Below are 18,832 nucleotides of genomic sequence, written 5' to 3'. Positions count from 1 at the left end.
CGTACTTGGGGAGAGTCTTAAATGTTCTCTGCTCTCACAGTCTATCATTTGTCTATCTCCTCAAGCTTTGTCTTGGATATAAGGCCCAGTGCCCATCTTTCAGAAGCCAAGCATACCACGGGGCCCATTATTCATCTCTAATCTCTTCTTCCCTAACCAGAGAACCAGTGTGGCATCGTTAAGGGAGATTTTTAATTCCCACTTTTCTAAAATCTTTTTAAATTTTAACTTAATTTCTGTATCACCTGGCAATGCTCCGGGCAAACTCCTAGCTCTGCTCTCAGGAATTACTCCTGGCTGAGCCTAGAGAGGTGCGGGTGGCATATGGAGTGCTGAGGATCGAACCCAGATCGGTTGCATGCAAGGCAAATACTTTACCCATTGTATTATCTCTCTGGCCATCAAATTTTTGAATTTTTTATAGTCCATACTTTAGAATCTCTTGTTTTCTGCTCTCCAGAGAATTCCATTCTCTGAGTCCACATGCACTCCAGGAAGTTGTGGATACACCTAGGAGGTAGCTGTAATATGGACTAAAAACAAAAAAACACCTGGATAAGTTTTTTTTATAGGTAGATGGAACTACAACAAAGAAGGCAGGTGAGAGACAGGCCTGGGTAGTGGGCAGGAATGGGGGATGCTGTCTGAGCTGTGGAAGGAGAAAGGGAAGGTAAATACTCCAGGATTTGGGCCTAGGGGACAGAGTAACTCAAAAACTGTGTAGCAAGTACTGTTGCTGGCACAAAGCAATTTAGTGAAGGAATTTTTTTTTTCACAACCTCCCCTTGTGATTGCTTGGCTGAGTGGAAAAGTGGAACTGTTTGACTTGAGACCAGCTCACAAGTAACTGTGCAACGTCAATCCTGCCCTTTTGAAAAGAGCTCAATTTCTCCCTCTCCAAAACTAGCCATCATATTGCACTGCATAGGCACTTTGCTGATCAGATGCCACCACACCAAGGCTGCATGTGGACCACTGCAACCTGGGCCCCAGGTCTGTGAGTGAAGTAGCCCAGGGGAGTCACCCCAGTTCAGGCCCTGCTCTTGGAGCAGAGAAATAGCGCCCACCCAGTTCTGTCCTGTGCACATTCTTGACCCCAGAGATTAAGTGAGTATCGTATAATGTTCTTTATTTTACTCCCTATATGAAGCTTGTTTATCATGGAATAGATAAGCAGTCCAGGAACAGAAAGAAGAAAACAATTGGAAAAATAGCTGCCCACTACTGACTGGACGATGAGCCCAGGAAGCAGAAGATCTGAGATTACATTTCATTCTGTCTCTACAGCAGGGAGAGGGCCTGTGATAAGTTATTGGTACAGCTTCATAGCTATCTCAGGTCAGAAAACTATTGACAGATAATCTTCAGGTGGAGGGAGGTCAAGAGAGGTAGATATTTGGTGCAGTTACTAGGTCCTCTGTGGGAAGCACAAAATTAAAAATTGTCTCCAGCACCCATGGTCTTGACCACATTACAGCTGCCTGTTATAGAAAAATCTGCAAACCATCTGTAATCTCTGATGAAAGAAAAACAACTACTGATCTTTTCCTTCAGGAAACTCTGAAACATGACAAGAAAAATAAAGATCTGATGTCTTACACCTTTTCAAATACTGCTTATAACCAAATGAAATTCAAGCTGAAAGCCAGTAAGATATTTTGGTTACTAATAGTTTTTGATGTAGCAAACACAATTATTATTTTCAAGAAAACATTGTGGTAGGAGTACAGTGGGAAAGAAATAATAATAGCTATGAAATGTTGCCAAGTTTGGAAATAAGTGCTTTGTACATTTTTTTTCATTAATTTTCAGACCAGCCCTCTAAACCATTTTACCAACATTTTCAAATAAGCAAACATACCCAGAAACTGTAAATTTTGGCTCAAGAAATGGTCAAGTACCCCATCCTTTTAAAATGGGAAAAAAAGTCTGAAAACCCTTTATCTACAGTGAATCATAGCTCAAACAAAAGCATTTGTACTCTTTCTATTGTTTTCCGTATCTTTTTCAAGTTTTTACAATGTGTCTAACATTCTACCTTCAGAAACTCATCTCAAACTAGATTTGGTTAGAGAAAAAGTTCAGTTGACAACAAAAGAAAGAAGTATTCAAGACTGTGTTACATCTTTTATAATAATCCCAGTGAATGGATAAAATCTGTTTCACTAACTAAATCACTTGCTACTACCCCATCACAAAAGAGCAACTAGGTCTGCTAAACTTTGTTTTGGACGCATACAAAATTCTTAGAGAGCTTTTAAATCCTAATTCAACTATTTTTATCCAAGCTATAACATGTAATTTAATTTGCTTTTGTTTAAGAAGTGGGGGACTCACAGATGTATATTATTCAAATAGCATAACTGGTAGAAATCAGTGAAAACTTGGAAATGGACATGGAAGAGGTGCAGGAAAAAGAGAAAATACCTATTACATTTATTGTCAAAATAGTGTCTATGCAAGCATAGCTCAGCTGTAACAACAAAAGTCTGCAAAATACAGTCCCAGGATATGTTCCTTGATAGGGTAGCTCTGCTCAGTAAAGAAAGCACATTTCTCTCTTGCCAATTAGTTCTCTGGTGAATTAGCTATGTACACCAAGGCCATAAATCTTCACACCACTGTAAATGCATTACCTTAATTTAATGAAAAATAAATACAAATACAAAAAAGATGTTCTCTGCTTATCACGTTTCTTGGCCAGCAGGACATCAGAAGTGCAGGCTGGCAAAAGGCACATGAAAAAGTGCTCTGCATCACTAATCATCAGAGAGATGCAGATCAAAACAACCATGAGATACCACCTCACACCACAGAGACTGGCACACATCCAAAAGAACAAAAGCAACCGCTGTTGGAGAGGATGTGGGGAGAAAGGGACCCTTCTACACTGCTGGTGGGAATGCCGGCTAGTTCAGCCCTTTTGGAAAACAGTATGGACGACTCTCAGAAAACTAGAGGTTGAGCTCCCATTTGACCCAGCAATACCACTGCTGGGAATATATCCCAGAGAGGCAAAAAAGTACAATCGAAACAACATCTGCACATGTATGTTCATCGCAGCACTGTTTACAATAGCCAGAATCTGGAAAAAACCCGAATGCCCCAAAACGGATGACTGGTTGAGGAAACTTTGGTACATCTATACAATGGAATACTATGCAGCTGTTAGAAAAAAGGAAGTCAAGAATTTTGTAGTTAAGTGGATGGGCATGAAAAGTTTCATGCTGAGTGAAATGAGTCAGAAAGAGAGAGACAGACATAGAAAGACTGCACTCATCTATGGTATATAGAATATCAGAGTGGGAGACTAATACCCAAGAACCGTAGAAATAAGTACCAGGAGGTTAACCCCATGGCTTCGCGGCTGGCCTCACGTTCCGGGGAAAGAGCAACTCAGAGAAGCGATCACCAACTACATTGTAGTTGAAGGCCATGTGGGGGAAGGGAGTTGCGGGCTGAATGAGGGCTAGAGACTGAGCACAGCGGCCACTCAACACCTTTATTGCAAACCACAACAGCTAATTAGAGAGAGAGAACAGAAGGGAATGCCCTGCCACAGTGGCAGGGTGGGGTGGGGGGGAGATGGGATTGGGGAGGGTGGGAGGGACACTGGGTTTACGGGTAGTGGAGAATGGGCACTGGTGAAGGGATGGGTTCCCGAACTTTGTATGAGGGAAGTATAAGCACAAAAGTGTATAAATCTGTAACTGTACCCTCACGGTGATTCTCTAATTAAAAATAAATAAATTATAAAAAGGAAAAAAAAATTCTAGAATTAAAATTGATTGTATAACAAAAATTTAACATTAAACAAATATAAAAATAAAAAAAAAAAAGAAGTGCAGGCTGGTTCATATTCTCCAGTGCCCTAAATTTATTGTGGGGACAGTGGAGGCTTGAGTCATACCCAGCTATGCCTAGCTCTGCGGTCACTGAACACGCTTGGTAGTGCTCAGGGGACCATATAGTGTGCAGGGACCAAACCAGGGAAAATACATAGGGGAAGACTATTGGTGTTGACTGTGATGTAATTTGAGTTGTAAGTAAAGCTGTTAAGCTGTTTCTGAACAGGTTATTAGCTAAACGATGCTTCCCCCTTCCTTTCCCTCTGATGTTACTGCCATGAGTGGGGGTCACACTCTCACTTTGTGGCGGTGCTTAGACATCAGGTGTGGAGTTTGCACACTTGGCTGGGGTTGTTCATTGGGGGTTTCACACGAGTTGGCTTAGGTCATATTTCCTAGCAGTGATACACATCTTTTCGGTTGTGGGGCCGGGGTTGCACCTTCAGTTGTGTTCACTTGCACACCTGGCAGTGATGCAGTCAGAAAGCATTGTATTGCTTAGGATTACAGATAGCAGAGATGCCTGACCAGGGATTGAACTCAATACCTTACTCTTGTAAGGCTCTCAGTCACTGAACTTAACTGAAGGTCCTCACCTGCTCCCTCCCTCCCTCCCTCCCTCCCTCCCTCCCTCCCTCCCTCCCTCCCTCCCTCCCTCCCTCCTTCCCTCTCTTCCTCATTGTGTTTGGACCACAGCTGGTTATCTTCAAGTCTTACCCTGGAATGGCTCAGAGGATTATATGTGGTACCAGGGATCAAACCTGGGTCAGCTGTGGGCAAATTCCTACACACTGTACTATAACTCTGGCTTTCCAAGAAAGACTTTTAAAGGTGAATATTTGCAAACTTCCAGTTTGATGCTAGGGAACACCAATTTCAAGTTTCAATGTAACAAAATGATATGGCCACCCCTCTACCCACACACACAAAGAGAATTCCATTCTTCTCGTAAGTACATAAGTTACAAAAATTGTTCTCAATTAGAATCAGTATACTTCAAACTTCAATATACGTTTTTTCTCTTGCCATATAAGAACCTCTTGGCTGCCACAGTCAACAATATTTATTGTTTGGCCTTTGCAGGCAAGTTTGACCATCATAGTCCAAGCTGGATTGAATTGGCTGTTGCTCCAAGCATCGAAAATGGCTTCTCAGAGGCATAGGCCAGCAGAATCCCATGGTATGTTTGTATTCGTTGGCTGGGTCACAAATCTTGGCTAATTTCTGTTAGCCAAAGTCCAGCTGAAAAACAGAAGTGGGGAGGAGGTGGGGGGAACAGCTCAAATCCCAGCACTGGACTTCTAAGCAGTACACAGAAAAGAGAATGCCTAGACCTTCACACAGGACAATTTTCCTTTTTATAAGACCTAACTACTGTTTACGGTTAATACACAGCAGAGTAGCGCTTGTCGGAGCACCCAGCAGGGCTGTAATAGTAAATCTGAAAGGCCGAGGAGGAAAGAATACGAGTGAAAAACTGGCTGTTGGGGCTGTGGCTATAGGAACCACTTCCGTTCCATCTCTGTAGCCCCAAGGACACGGTGTATATCAGCTCAACAAAGTAATGACATTATAAATGACCTGGAGCCATCAAGCAGAGGTAAAATTATATTCATGAAATTCTTTCTCAAAGAGCAGAGAACAATGCACCTCAGAAAGTCTATCATCTAAAGTGGTGAAGAGAAAATCTCCACAATTTAGAAAAGTTGTAATTCCATGCACATGGGGCTTGATTTATCCCCTGAAGTCATATAAATAAGATAGGACGACATATTTATAAACAGGTATGTCTAGAGCCCTAGCACACAGGAACCTTTACCCTAGTATTTTGCTTTTTTTTTATTCAGTTCATTTTTAATGAGTTATTTTTAAAAAATAAGCCTACATTCAGGGTTGGAGACATAGTACAGAGGGCAGGGTGCTTGCCTTCATGTGGCTGACCCGGATTCAATCCCAGGAATCTATAGAGCACTGCCAGGAGTAATTTCTGAGTATAGAGCCAGAGCCAGGAATAACTCCTGAGCATAGCCTGGTGCAGCCCCCAAACAAACAAAAAATAGGCCTGTATTCTTATTGATAGTATTGGGACAAAGCTTTCTAAATCCTTATCTACTAATAAACATTTTATCACAAATGAAACTTACTCAAAGTGGTTTAAGAAAGGAGGGAGAAAAGGATGGAATGAATCAGAAAAAATATAACCTTTGAAGGAAATATGATAGTGTGAAGAAAAAAATACAGGGGCCGGAAAACACTACAACAGGTAAGGTGCCAGCCTCTCTTGCGTATAGACACTATGGAGCAATCCTAGTTACCACCTATGGTACCCAGAACACCACATGGTTAACTGCTGAGCACACAGCCAGGAAAAGCCCTTGAGCCCTGTGGAGTATGGCCACTAAAACTTCTGTAAAAATACAAGAAGAGCTTCCTTTCTAAGGTGATCAGTGCCCTCTTCTCTAAGTAAAATGCAATTGAAAACCTAAGTAAGGAGTTAACTGTTTGAAAAGCAAGAAGTAGGTTCTCACTGATAAAACTGTCAAGAGTGTGTGGGGCCACTGGCCACTGCTGCCCCTGACAGGGCGCTGAGAGGGAAGCTGACCACGGAGAACAGAGCTGAGGCAGACAGCAAGAAAACTAGTGGCTTATGCAGTGGCTGTTTCAGGGTCAAAAGTCTCCATTCCAGGTTGCACATTTCTGAGTTCTCTGAACATCTTATTGCAAAGCTCGAGTCTTAGAATCTCTCCATGGCATGCAATTGAATGGCAAGATTTAGCCATGAATGAGGGAGAAACAGCTATTGGGATTTAACACCTTCTCTCCTTCCCTTTCCACCATCCTATACTCAAGTTGAAGAAAAATGCCAAAATGATGGATCTAGGAGGGGCAACAGACTGGAAAGGTGTAACTTTCCCAAATATCTTGCAATCTACAGTAATGGTTTTGGACTGTTTTGCCTCCTAGAACATTTTCTTCTCCATTGCAGAAAGCATCACATAAAAATCTGGGTGAATCCCACCTCCCTTTCTCCCAGGCCCCTTGTTTATGTGCTATGGAGTGACTTTAATAAAATGTACCTTAGGACCCCAATCCAGCCAATTGTTCTGTTCCATCCTCTGACTGATGACATTCAAGTCAACCTGAACAGAACTAATTCAGGAACTTTGCCATAGCAACTGGGGAAAAGGTGCTGGCTTTCGACTGGACTTTGAAATTGACAGAGGGTTCCTTATGGAGAAGATTCACCTGCAGAGAGGGGGGCAGAGTCAAGAAAATGACAGTTAGGCAGATTGAACGCTTTCAATCCTTTGAATGTGAACTCTGAATTCTGAATTCTGCACACATAAAGTTAAATTTACCATTTGTGCCTTGTGGACCCAAACCTACCAATGTGTTACTAAATCTATCACCCTGAAATGAAAGTACTCAGTGGAGTATTTATTTTTAGAAGTATATAGTGGGGTCTGGAAACTATGTATTTAAAAAAGATATTGAATGAAAGATTCACTCATAAGGAATAGGATATGTTGTTTTTCTCCACTTTTCTTAGTAAAGAGTGTTTCAATTCTAAGAGTTGGAGTAAAGCAAAAACACAGTACTGTGTGTTAAGACAGCCGTGCAAGCAGCTGGCCCCAGTCTGACCCGTGGTACCACACTTCCCTGTGCTCCAGTCCCCAGTAGAGCCAGGAATTAGCCTCTAACACTTCTGGGTATGGCCCAAACTCTCACCCCCAAAACTTAAATTTAAATATGTAATCAGAGTAAGGCCCATACCATACTCTAGGTCCTTAACAATAAATGTAGCTTCTCTAAGTTTATCTATTATCAACCAGTAATTAAACTTTTGAGTTATAATCTGATTTATTTGGTTATGAACTGGTTTTAATGGAAGAATTTCTTGCATTAAAATAGATATCATTGACTAGACTATATCCATGTGAATACCACACAATTCCTTCTAACTTACTTCCACCAAAAATCAGTAAGCAGAATTTATCAAACCAATTGCTCTGTATCAAAGATTTCCATTTTATGTTAAAAACCATACCAAGTGGTGAGATATATAACATAAAATTTTCTCTTGAACACACATAGAAAAGGTACAGTTGGTATAAGCCTAACAAGAATATATATTTTTATGAAAAATTAAAAACACTAGTTTTTGGTTTTTTTTCTTTTGTTTTGAACCCCGGCAATGCACAGAGGTTAGTCCTAGCTCTACACTCAGGAATCACTTCTGGCAGGGCTCAGGAGATCATATGGGATGCTGGGAATCAAACCTGGGTTGGCAGCATGCAAGGCAAACACCCTACCTGCTGTACTATCGCTCTAGCCCTAAAGAATAAAAACATTAATATCTTTCATGTCAGTGTTGCCTTCACTAGAATCATACATTTTAATTGAAAATAAAAAGCCTAAGGCAGTTTACTTATTCAGGAATAGCTTCTTAATGGCAGTAATTTCTATCTATAGAATAATAAATAAATTTAAGCACACTAACCTTAAGAAAAAAAAAGAAATTATTAATCTTTCTGTAACATCTCCAAATTTCCCAAACTATGTTTTTGGAACAATTAGCTGGCAGGTCTCTCTCTCTCTTTCTCTCTTTCTCTCTCTCTCCCTCTCTCTCTCTCACCCCCCCCCCCCACACACAGTTTATCTACACACAGTTTCTATTTATACACATACACACTCACAGAGTTTCTCTCAGTTTTTCTTTCCACCCTTATCCCCACTCCTACCCATCAGCGGTCAAATTAGACTGGGAACAACTTACTATTTATTCTCAGTTCTGAAACCTCTCAATGAACATTTGCATATTTATAAAGTGAGAAATTTTGCAGTAGAGATACCTATATAAATTTCTCCATCACAGCATTTCCAAAGTTACTTTTTCACATTTCACTACAGCATTTCACTTCCTACCCCAACCTCTAAAACCCCAATTCCCCAAAGTAAGTTATGGAACAGCTTGTGAAGCCAGCACCATAAAACAAAGTTTGGGAAACACTAGTTTAGTGGTTTCTATCTACACAGATTTTGCTGTCTGAATAATATGTAAGGAACTTTGAGTGACAATTGCACCCGTTTGGATATAACTTCAACTGACTCCATAATTAGAAATTTAAAATGCAAATTTTTCAAAAGCAAACTGCCTTTACCATTTAGACATGTTGCTGAGATTTGGATGTGGGTATAGTCATATTACTTCCCAGTGTATCTGGTATTGGTAATAGGCTCAAAGGACCTATAAATACTGAACACAAATAAGATAAGCTATTTCTAAATTGCATGTATAAACAAGGGCCTAAGCTTTTAAAATACAGTAAATGTCTGTCCTCCCCCTTCCCTCCCCCTCCCTCCCTCCCTTCCTTCCCTCCTTCCCTCGCTCCCTCCCTCCCTCCCTCCCTCCCTCCCTCCCTCCCTCCCTCCGTCCCTGCGCTTCTCCTTCCCTCATCCCTCCCTTCCTTGTGGTGCATGCCTCTTGGGGAAAGCTAGAAGGGACTGGAAACATCTACATTTCTATTCTGCACAACATGCATATTAGTAATTTTTATTAGTATGGGCAAAGACATGAAGGTACTGCTACTGAGCCCCAGATACGGCAGTAAAGAATTATAAGATCATCACTATCTCTCTCTAAATACAATGAAAATTTAACTTTACAACATTCTTAAACGAGACTCATCATGCTACTTGGCTATGCATTAAATCTTGGCATACGAACACAAAAAATAAAAACAGGGTGATTCTAATGGTTCATTTATGTTGGCTGGATTATGAAGATTAGCTCCTCAGATGGTGTTCCAAAGAAGTCATCAAATATAAGTATAATTGAAAATAAAAACCTGAAAAACATTTAAATATTGATATGGGAAGTGAAGAGATAGGATAGAGTTGAGACACTTCTCTAAATACATCACATCAATGTATATCATAAAGGATTAAAAGGTATAATTCTTTCATAATATAATAATAGAGTTTTAGCTTTAGCAAGTATATTTTCTGAAAGTAAAACACAGGATAACATCTCACAGCAGAGGCATACAGGATGCAAAAGTTTATACAATTTAAATTTTAGGACATTTATGGTGAAGGTATTTTTCAAATGTGATAAATTGGATTTATTAATATTCTCTATTCATCCTGGGTCTTAGAAACCACAAAACCCTATTCTCAAATCAGTAGATACGATTTCTATCACCTCTTCAATTCACACAAATGTTAGCCCCTGTATGCTATAATCAGCATTCTCAAAACATGTGTGTCAGTGTTGATACAGGATAATTTTAGTGGTCCATAGAAAATTTTCTACTTTAATAACAAAGGTGAGTATGCTGACAATATAATGATAGCTACCATTTATTGAGTATTGTTAGTGCTACCAACCAAAATTCAAGTATATTTGAATGGCTCTCACAAGACGAATATGCGGTAACTATTTTTGTTACCTCCGATGAAAAAAAGAAAATATAGGCACAGAAAGGCTATGAAACTTACTGAAATCCACGCAGCTGGAAGTGGGTTAAGTGGGCTAAGGCTCAAATTCAGGAAGTTTCACAGAGTTCAAATGTTTTCATCTCATAAATTTATGAAAAACTGGATTTACTTAATAAAAACATTAAGAAATATAAATCTGTGTGTGTCAAATGAAGTCACACAAGTTTTAGGCAAACAAGTATCTGGTATTCAGAAAGTAATGCTGTAACACACAATTATGTGGGGTTGATTGCAAGGGTGGTAAAGGGTGGAAATAACTAGAGATGAGAGATGAAGGATTCTTAGAAATTGTGAAATCACTGCTAATAGGCAAATGACAGGTCGGAAACTTGGGTTAAAGTCTTACCGCAGAGTTCCTGAGATGAATAGCCCGAACTTTCAACTTACCTGTTATCAGTGTTGCCCAGAAAATTATTTTATACAGTAAGACAGCATACAATCACATTTCTATGGGAAATATAAATCATTCAAATCACTCTGGAAAAGAAATGGCTCAATTACTGTATATTACAATTTAAGAAAAATATCAAACCAGAAAAAGCTGACAATCACATCAAAAGCATTGTAGGATCTTTCTTGTTCATTTCTCCTGAGGTTAAACCAGAATATTTTGTTAAGAGGGCATAAGTTTAAGGTCTAGCTAGGGAATAAAGACATGTTTTGTCTGACACTTTCCAAGTCAAATCCAAAATTTATCAAATGAATCTTAAGTATAGTATTAAAAAAAACACAATGCAATAGTCAGGAGTTGGCAACTGAGGTATAGTAAGCTTTCATTATTGTAAATTTGTATTTTAAAAATTCAATTTTTTTCTTAAATATGCAAAGGTGTCTCTAACAATTTCTCTTTTTGTAAAACACTCAAAACATTTTAAAATGAAACTTCTGTATCTAAAATGAATTTTTGATGTTTGGAAGTTTAAAATCTCCTGAAATTTGGAGATTAAAAAAAAGGTGCATAGCAATAGCTAACTCAGGTGTAACTTATGAATTAATAAAAAATAGTTTAAACCAAAAGTAACATCTCAGAGTGGCATTTAAAACAAAAAAGTACTTAATTGGCACTAAAATTTCTTCGTGCAATTTGTTATCATTAAATCAGAGGAAAATATGTGCTACTATTTTTGATGAGGCAAACAATATTCAAAATTGGCATTAACTAAACACAATTGGCCACCACTATGTGAAAAACCAAATGTTTTAATGAGGCTATCAAGAACAACAGTTCAATTATTTCATTGGATACATTAATATATTGATCCATAATATACAGTGCTATGGACCATACAGAAATTATTGCTGCATCCAACAGCAAATGACTATTATTAACATTACAGTACCAAGCGTCCGCAAGAGACAGTAATCCGTCATTTTTTTCAAGAAGTAGGGATTTTTTATATATATCTATATACTGTTATCAACATCAACTTTCCCCCAGTGCATTTTAAAAAGTTAGTAAGTACATTCCTTTGTGCTTTATTTCATGACTTTTTAATTTCCAATGTACTTAATTTGTTCTTATTGCTTTAATATTTAAAAACAACCAGAAGGAACTTTGTCATCTATGTATGACCAGGTTGGTTGTATTTTTCTTTTTCTTTTTTTTTGGCAAAGTCAGAAGGTTTGGTATTTCCATTGCCTTATCTAGAGGCAGGTGGACAAGTTTGGCATTTTGGTCACTCCAGGTAAAGGCCTAACCCCGAGTCGAAAGTCAGGGGCTGGGGAGTGGTACGGGTCATTCTCTTACTGTTCTAAATGGCAAGCCCAAATCACTGCCTCTTGGCTGAACAAGGTCCTAAGATGAATCCACACTCTATTTGGCAAAAAAGAAATAAATAAAACCACCCCACAGGTTTCAGCATTCTCCTGGCTGATTCACCAGTCACTCCCAGAAATTGTCTCTTAAGAAAGGGAATGACCACAGGTGATGGTGAGCTCAGGAGTTGCGAGCCAGGGCAGTGGTACAAGATGCCATTTCTTTCAACAATGCTTTCTATGAGGTTACTTAGCCAGGGCCATATTCTCTAGGTCGCTGGATGAGTAAGCCTTGCTCTATTTTAAGACCCCTCAAAATCAGCTAAGGAAAACTAGCATCATACCAGCGCAATCTTTGACATTTGCACTCAACACCCCCTCCCCCCATATAAATATGAAGAGAAAAATAGACAATGCTATGATTGTATCAATGAATACTATGGTACAATTAGTGGTTCATGCATATTTGCATCACTATTCTAGGAAAAGGGCTATACAGTTAAGGGGGTTGAAAGAATGGGAACAAATTTTCCCTACCCCCTTAAGTAATAAAGCTATAAAACTGATAGCATCATCAATGGTTTCAAGGATTCTCACTGTCCAACCTGCACTGGAACGATGCAGTTGATTATGTTTGTATAAGCCATCCATTCATACACATCTTACAATCACTCCTTCTATCTGAACCCTCCAACACCCATTCCCAATTCACATTTGATATTTAAATTCATTTCTATCTTTTAATTTTTTAAAAAAAAACCCCTCTGGAATAAGGTTTTCTGATGAAAGAAGTTGGCACTGTCACTAAAATATATTTAATATTAAAAATATCTGAAGGAAAATTGGAAGCTCTTATATTGTCTACATAGGCACCATGCTATACGTTCTTTTAACTATAGATACCATCTTGAAACCTTCCCCTATATTACGGTTCAGTCAGTGCTAGTCCAAAAAAGACTACTGCTATATTTAAGGCACTTCATTCTGAATGGATATGCATTATGCCACTAGCTATTCAACTGTAGGCTGCTACTGAGAAATTCCATTCAGCAGCCTGCCTCTTAACACCATATGTCATCTGTATAAAACATCTAGGACTGATAGGATACATGTAACACTACTGTTATTGCATAGGACTATACAAGTAGATAATGCACTGAAACTAACTTTACAACATTGCTGCTTGTTAAACATTGTTATCAAGTAACAGTAATTTGCCAATACAGTAATCCTCTCTCTTAAAAAACACTCAGCAAGTTTGCTGAAATAAAGCCCAATTTATAGGACCATACTGGGTGTATTAGCACTACAGATATCAGTCTCCAAGAATATTGCTATTTTTATGTCACTAAAAATAAATAGGTAAGTTTATTTCTAAAAAGCTGGTTTTAACCTATTAATTCTACACCTTAAATGTGTGGAAAACAGTTCTGAGTGAGATTGTAATATACAAAATATTCGCAAAGCTCTCTTCAAACATAAGACCTTGCATAAAAGTTTTCTTTCATGTGTGTATAAAGGATGCAGAAAACCACCAGTGAATTGTAAAAATATTGAAAACTTGCCATTTTACGATGCATATTCTTACAAATTAATACAAACATATTGAAAAGAATGATGATAATAAGGAATCTGTACAAATCAAATGAACAATGAAATTTAAAAATAAAAATAGTAAAGCCAATTAGAAATGTGCCCAGTTTAGTTTTCTTATCAAAAGAGAAAAAAACAAAAATAAAAATGTCAAACTTTCAGTACTCCTCAATACTTTACTTTGAGACATTAATTTCCATTTCTAAATAAAATATATATTATGAAAAACTGAATCGCACTCGTTGATAAGGAAAACTGTAACAGAGCACATAGTAAAAAAAGCCAGGGTAGATCCTACATTTCTGAGCCTCGGTCTGTCTCCTTTCCATTTCAATTGTACCTAAGTAAGGGATAAGTTATGTTCTCTAACCAGACTATCCTCAAAGAAATGGTTGTAGTATATATTTTTCTTTGACTGAATATAGTATTTCTTTAAATACTTTGTAGTACAAAGACTAAATGATGCTAGGTACTGTATCTTTAAGGCAGTACCAACGAGTGAATACATTTATAAAATAGGAAAGAATAAAATTGCAAGAATTTCTTTTCTTCCCCCTCTCTTTCTCTCTCATCTCTTTCCTCCCTCCCTCCCTCCCTCTCTCTCTCTCTCTCTCTCTCTCTCTCTCTCTCTCTCTCTCTCTCTGCCACCTTACATTCTTTCAATTAAATTTACATTTAATTTTCAAGGAAGTCACAGACATAAAAATCTCAAACCAAGTTTCCCCTGAATAAAAATGGAAGGAAATTGCTCTGATGCAAAAATCCTCTTGCTCAGAAAGCTAAAGTCCGGGGCAGATTCAGTTCACAGATACTGTACACTCATTGTACAATACTTTGGAGGCATTTGTAGTTGTAAAATAGAATATACAAGTCTTGTTTCACAAAATTCTAAAAATAAAATATATCTCGGGCTATTGATAAAGCATGAAAAAAATTCATATTAAAGGAAAATTATTAAGGAAAAAAAACCCTTCCGGTAAATTATGAAATCTACTACTCAAGAGAGGAAGCGTCCGTGAGGGCGCAGCACAGGGCGGGCTTGCTAACACGCGTGCTCGGTGTCTTCCATGCTCATACTGCTCCTGCGGCTGCTCGCTTTGGAGGCTCCCGGAGACACAGACGACAGGAGTGGATCCGTGACTCCGACAGGGGACAGGGTGTCGTCCATGAGGATGTCTTCCAGTTTGGAGCCCATTTTGGGGGGGACACTGTAGACCTGGCTGTTCTCGGTCCCCGTTCCCAGGTTGTTGTGGAAGGAGATGGTGCCGTCAGTGAGATCCAGCGTGGTGGTACAGGTCAGGTCTGCATGGTGCTGGAGAAGGTCTTGGTTGCAGTTCTCCAAGGCCGGCTCTTGCTTGATGAGTCGGTTCACCAGATCCGGAGAGCAGAGGCCAGTGGAGGGAATGAGGGAAAGTCCATGCGCTCGAGCCTGCATTTCAAGTTCCTAAAATGAAAGTACAAATCAGACCGTTCAATCGGGAGCCCAGAGGAGCTGGGGGCAGTGAAGCCTATTGTGCGTCTGATGCAGTGGCAGATGCCCACATGGAAATGAGTATTGTGCCATGAACAAACCCTGCTAAGGGTAAGGACTCTGGGTGCTTATGATATATCACAGTAGCCTCTTCAATTTTCACTACTGCCTCCTTCCGGTGATGGGGAATGATAACGGGGAACTGTGGGTAGCGGGAGGAGACAGGCAGAATATGTAAAATCCCCAAGCTTTCTACTCAGTTTGCTATGGGCCTAAAACTTCTCTCAAGTTCTGTTCTACATTTCTTTAGGCGCATATATAGGTAACACTGGCAAGTATATGTGGTGACTTTTAAGAAGCATGATTAAAAATACTTTTGTTTGCTTTTATATAACTAGTTATTTACAAAATTTTTAACTCAGAGGCTGGAGAAATAATTCAAAGGTTTTGGAGTGCACGCCTGAGACCCTATTTTCAACCCCTATTGTCACATGGTCACTGCAGGACTGTGAGGTGGGGCTCTGGTGAAGTCTGAGCATTGTCAGGCTGGGCTGTGTCAAGGGCGTGACCCCTGAGGACCTGATCCCTGCTGGGGAGCAACATAAATAAATCACTGTATCACTGTCATCCCGTTGCTCATCGATTTGCTCGAGCGAGCACCAGTAACATCTCCATTGTGAGACTTGTTGTTACTGTTTTTGGCATATTGAATACGCCACAGGCAGCTTGCCAGGCTCTGCTGTGCAGGCGAGATACTCTCGGTAGCTTCCTGGGCTCTCTGAGAGGGAGGGAGGGAGGGATCAAACCCGGGTCAGCTGCATGTGAAAAGCCTGGGATAGGGAACTAGGTGTTAGACTTTTATGCATTAAATATAAAGATGTTCTCTTACTGTTCACAGGGAGCATGAGTTAAAAACATAAAGACAAACTATTCAGTAAATAACAACATAGTTTCATGGTCTCTGGACTAGGCGCTGAGATAGTGTGGAATGTTGCAACAGAATCATGAAATTCTGGGGTCATTTTTAACTCTCAAGGAGCCAGGAACATAGCTCCATGCTGGAGCCATGAAGCCCTGGGTTTGATCCAGGACACACATCCCCTCCCCCAAATTGCCATGGGAATGGCATACTCCTGCAGGAACAGTCAACTCAAACATTCCACTAACCTCAGCATTAGATTCTGCAATGATTCTTTTCTATCACATCATAACATTGCAATTCTGCATTTTTTTTTTTAGTGTTTGCTGTGATCTAAAAAGGAAAAACAAAACAAAACAAGCACTACCTGAAGATCACTGGGAGACGGGAGATGTGGGTGGCGGTGGCTGATGATTCAAAGGTTTAAGAACTTGTGCAGCACAACACACCTCATTTAAAAGTAATGTGGCTATTTTATGTAAAAGAGAAATACATTTTTCATGCAATTTATATAAAGACTAAGTTGTTAGGACCTAATTAAAATGGTAGGGTTTTTGTAGTTATTTCAATTTTTGTTTGTTTTATTTTCTATTTTGGTGTAGAGATATGGTAAAAAAATTTTACTAAGATACAAAGGGCGCTATGACCTAAGAAAGCCTGGTTAGTAATGGCAAGGTTCTGAAGCTTCTCTCAGATACCCTAAATTTGAGAAGCAATGCTTAACCCATCGAACAATAGCAAAAGAAAGCAGTTTTGTTTTCTCTCCATCCACAAGTAACCTTTTATCTCTAAGAAGAGTAATTTCTTTTATATCCTCCCCATTTTGGATAATAGAGTGAATGATTGAGTGTGTGTGTGTGTGTGTTCTCCAATTCACATATTAGCATTCTAACTTTAGTACTTCCGAATGTGACTATACTTGGAGATAGTGTCTTTTAAAGAGGCTATTCAATTAAATAGAGATTAGGGTAGACCCTAATGCAATATCCAGTGGGGCTGCATTAGGATAGACCCACTGCAATATCCAATATAAGAGAAGTTTCAGACAAAGAAACATACAGTTTCTTTCCTCATGTGAGGAAACGGTGGGAAAGCAACCACCTACTACTTCAGTAGAAAGGACCTGGAGAAAAATACCCAATCCCTTGGTCTTGGATTTCTAGCTGCCCGAATTGCAAGAAAATTCACTTCTGTTGTTTAAGCTATCTGCGTTTGAGATACTTATTAGCTTCCCAATCCACTTTCTACAGGTCAGAGACTCTTCTAGTACCCCACTTCAAAATGCCCCTTCAAACCAGCTTCTCTTGTGTTTCTGTGTCCTGAGTATCCTGGGACCCTCCTGAATGCAAATCAACTGATGCACCAATTCTGCTTCTAAAAAGGCCAAATGTCATCCTTCTTATGCTTGAGATATAACAAATGGGCGATAACTGAGTATAAATTTGGGGCAAGCTACCTTGTCTCTCCTGAGAGGAAAAAATACTCTCCAGCAGGTGGGGTCTCAACCTCTGCCCACAAGCCTCAAGATATATGCTCCTGAAACACCAATTTAATCCCTGGTAAAGGCTACCCTAGAAGATCTTTCCCTGGGTGCAATCCAAGTCAGAGATGCAAGAAGCCGGAGATGTCACCGAGCCTGGGCACGTTGCTTTCCACACGCCCAGGAACACCAGTTTCTCCAGGCATTGTTTTAAAGCCCTAAACTGTTTAATAAAATGACAGTTCCAATGATATTAAGGTTTCATGCTCTTTCTTCTGTGAAAGTTTCTGCATGCATCACTTAGATTGAAAATGAAAGGAAGCCCACAGGCCCAAATGGAGAACAGTCTCAAAAATCTACACCAACCTGCTAATAAGAACAGCAGACACAAGCTCGTCTTCAAAAACAACAACAGAAAATTAAGTTGAATTAAGAGAGGCAAATACCACCAGGAGGTTTGCTGCACGACTTGGAAGCTGGCCTCACAGGCTGCCCCCAGAGGCAGCTCAGATAGAGAAGAGAACACCAAGTAAAGGGTGTTGGGAGGACCCGCTCAGGATGGGAGGTGCGTGCTGAAAGTAGACAATAGATCAAACACAATGGCCACTAAATACCTCTATTGCAAACCACAACACCCAAAAGGAGAGAGAGAGAATAAAAGGGAATGCCCTGCCACAGAGGCAGGGTGGGGTGGGGGGCATGGGGTGGAGGTGGGGGAGGGATACTGGGATCATCAGGGAGAATGGGCACTGGTGGAGGGATGGGCACTTGAGCATTGTGTGACTAAGACACAAGCACAAAATTTTATAAGTCTGTAACTGTATCTCACGGTGATTCAGTAATAAAAAATTTTAAAAAAGAGAGCGGCAAATACCTTACTTTAATCCTTTACTATTCCATTTAAAATGTTTAGCTGCTGATGAAAACATTGCTTAGCTTTATCATCCATATGATGAATCTTCTAGAGAACACAGGCTCAATCTATTGCACAGTTTTCCTAATTAATAATCTTCTCCATGATATTCAAAAGTTCTAAAGGCTGTTGGGCTGAAGCAACAGTACAGCAGGTAGGGCACTTGCCTTGCATGCAGCCAACCTGGGTTTGATCCTGGCATATAGTTCCCCAAGCTCTACCAGAAATAATTCTTGAGTGAAGAGGCAGGAGTAACCCCTGAGCATCACCAGGTATTGTGCAAAAACAAAACCAAAAAAAGTTCTAAAGGCTGTCTCTCTCTGTCACTGGAAGAAAACCAAGACGTCATCAC

The 18,832-nt window shown here is 39.6% G+C and overlaps 1 protein-coding gene across 7 annotated transcripts in view; it reads right to left on the bottom strand.

Annotated features, from left to right (window-relative positions):
- Window positions 1–11,529: 11,529 nt before the first annotated feature.
- MITF (melanocyte inducing transcription factor) overlaps window positions 11,530–18,832 on the bottom strand; it is a 230,775-nt gene continuing 223,472 nt past the window's right edge. For all 7 annotated transcript variants that reach the window (XM_004612790.2, XM_004612791.2, XM_055136578.1 and 4 more), the window contains one exon: window positions 11,530–15,141. In XM_004612790.2, coding sequence (XP_004612847.1) covers window positions 14,740–15,141 — 402 coding nt within the window. In that variant the 3' untranslated portion in view covers window positions 11,530–14,739. The remainder of the gene's footprint in view (window positions 15,142–18,832) is intronic.

This window comes from Sorex araneus, chromosome 4 (genome assembly GCF_027595985.1).
Source record: "Sorex araneus isolate mSorAra2 chromosome 4, mSorAra2.pri, whole genome shotgun sequence".
In the NCBI taxonomy this organism is placed as follows: Eukaryota; Metazoa; Chordata; class Mammalia; order Eulipotyphla; family Soricidae; genus Sorex; species Sorex araneus.
The sequence above is the reverse complement of the archived record's forward strand: the minus strand, read 5'-3'. Positions and strand labels throughout refer to the sequence as shown.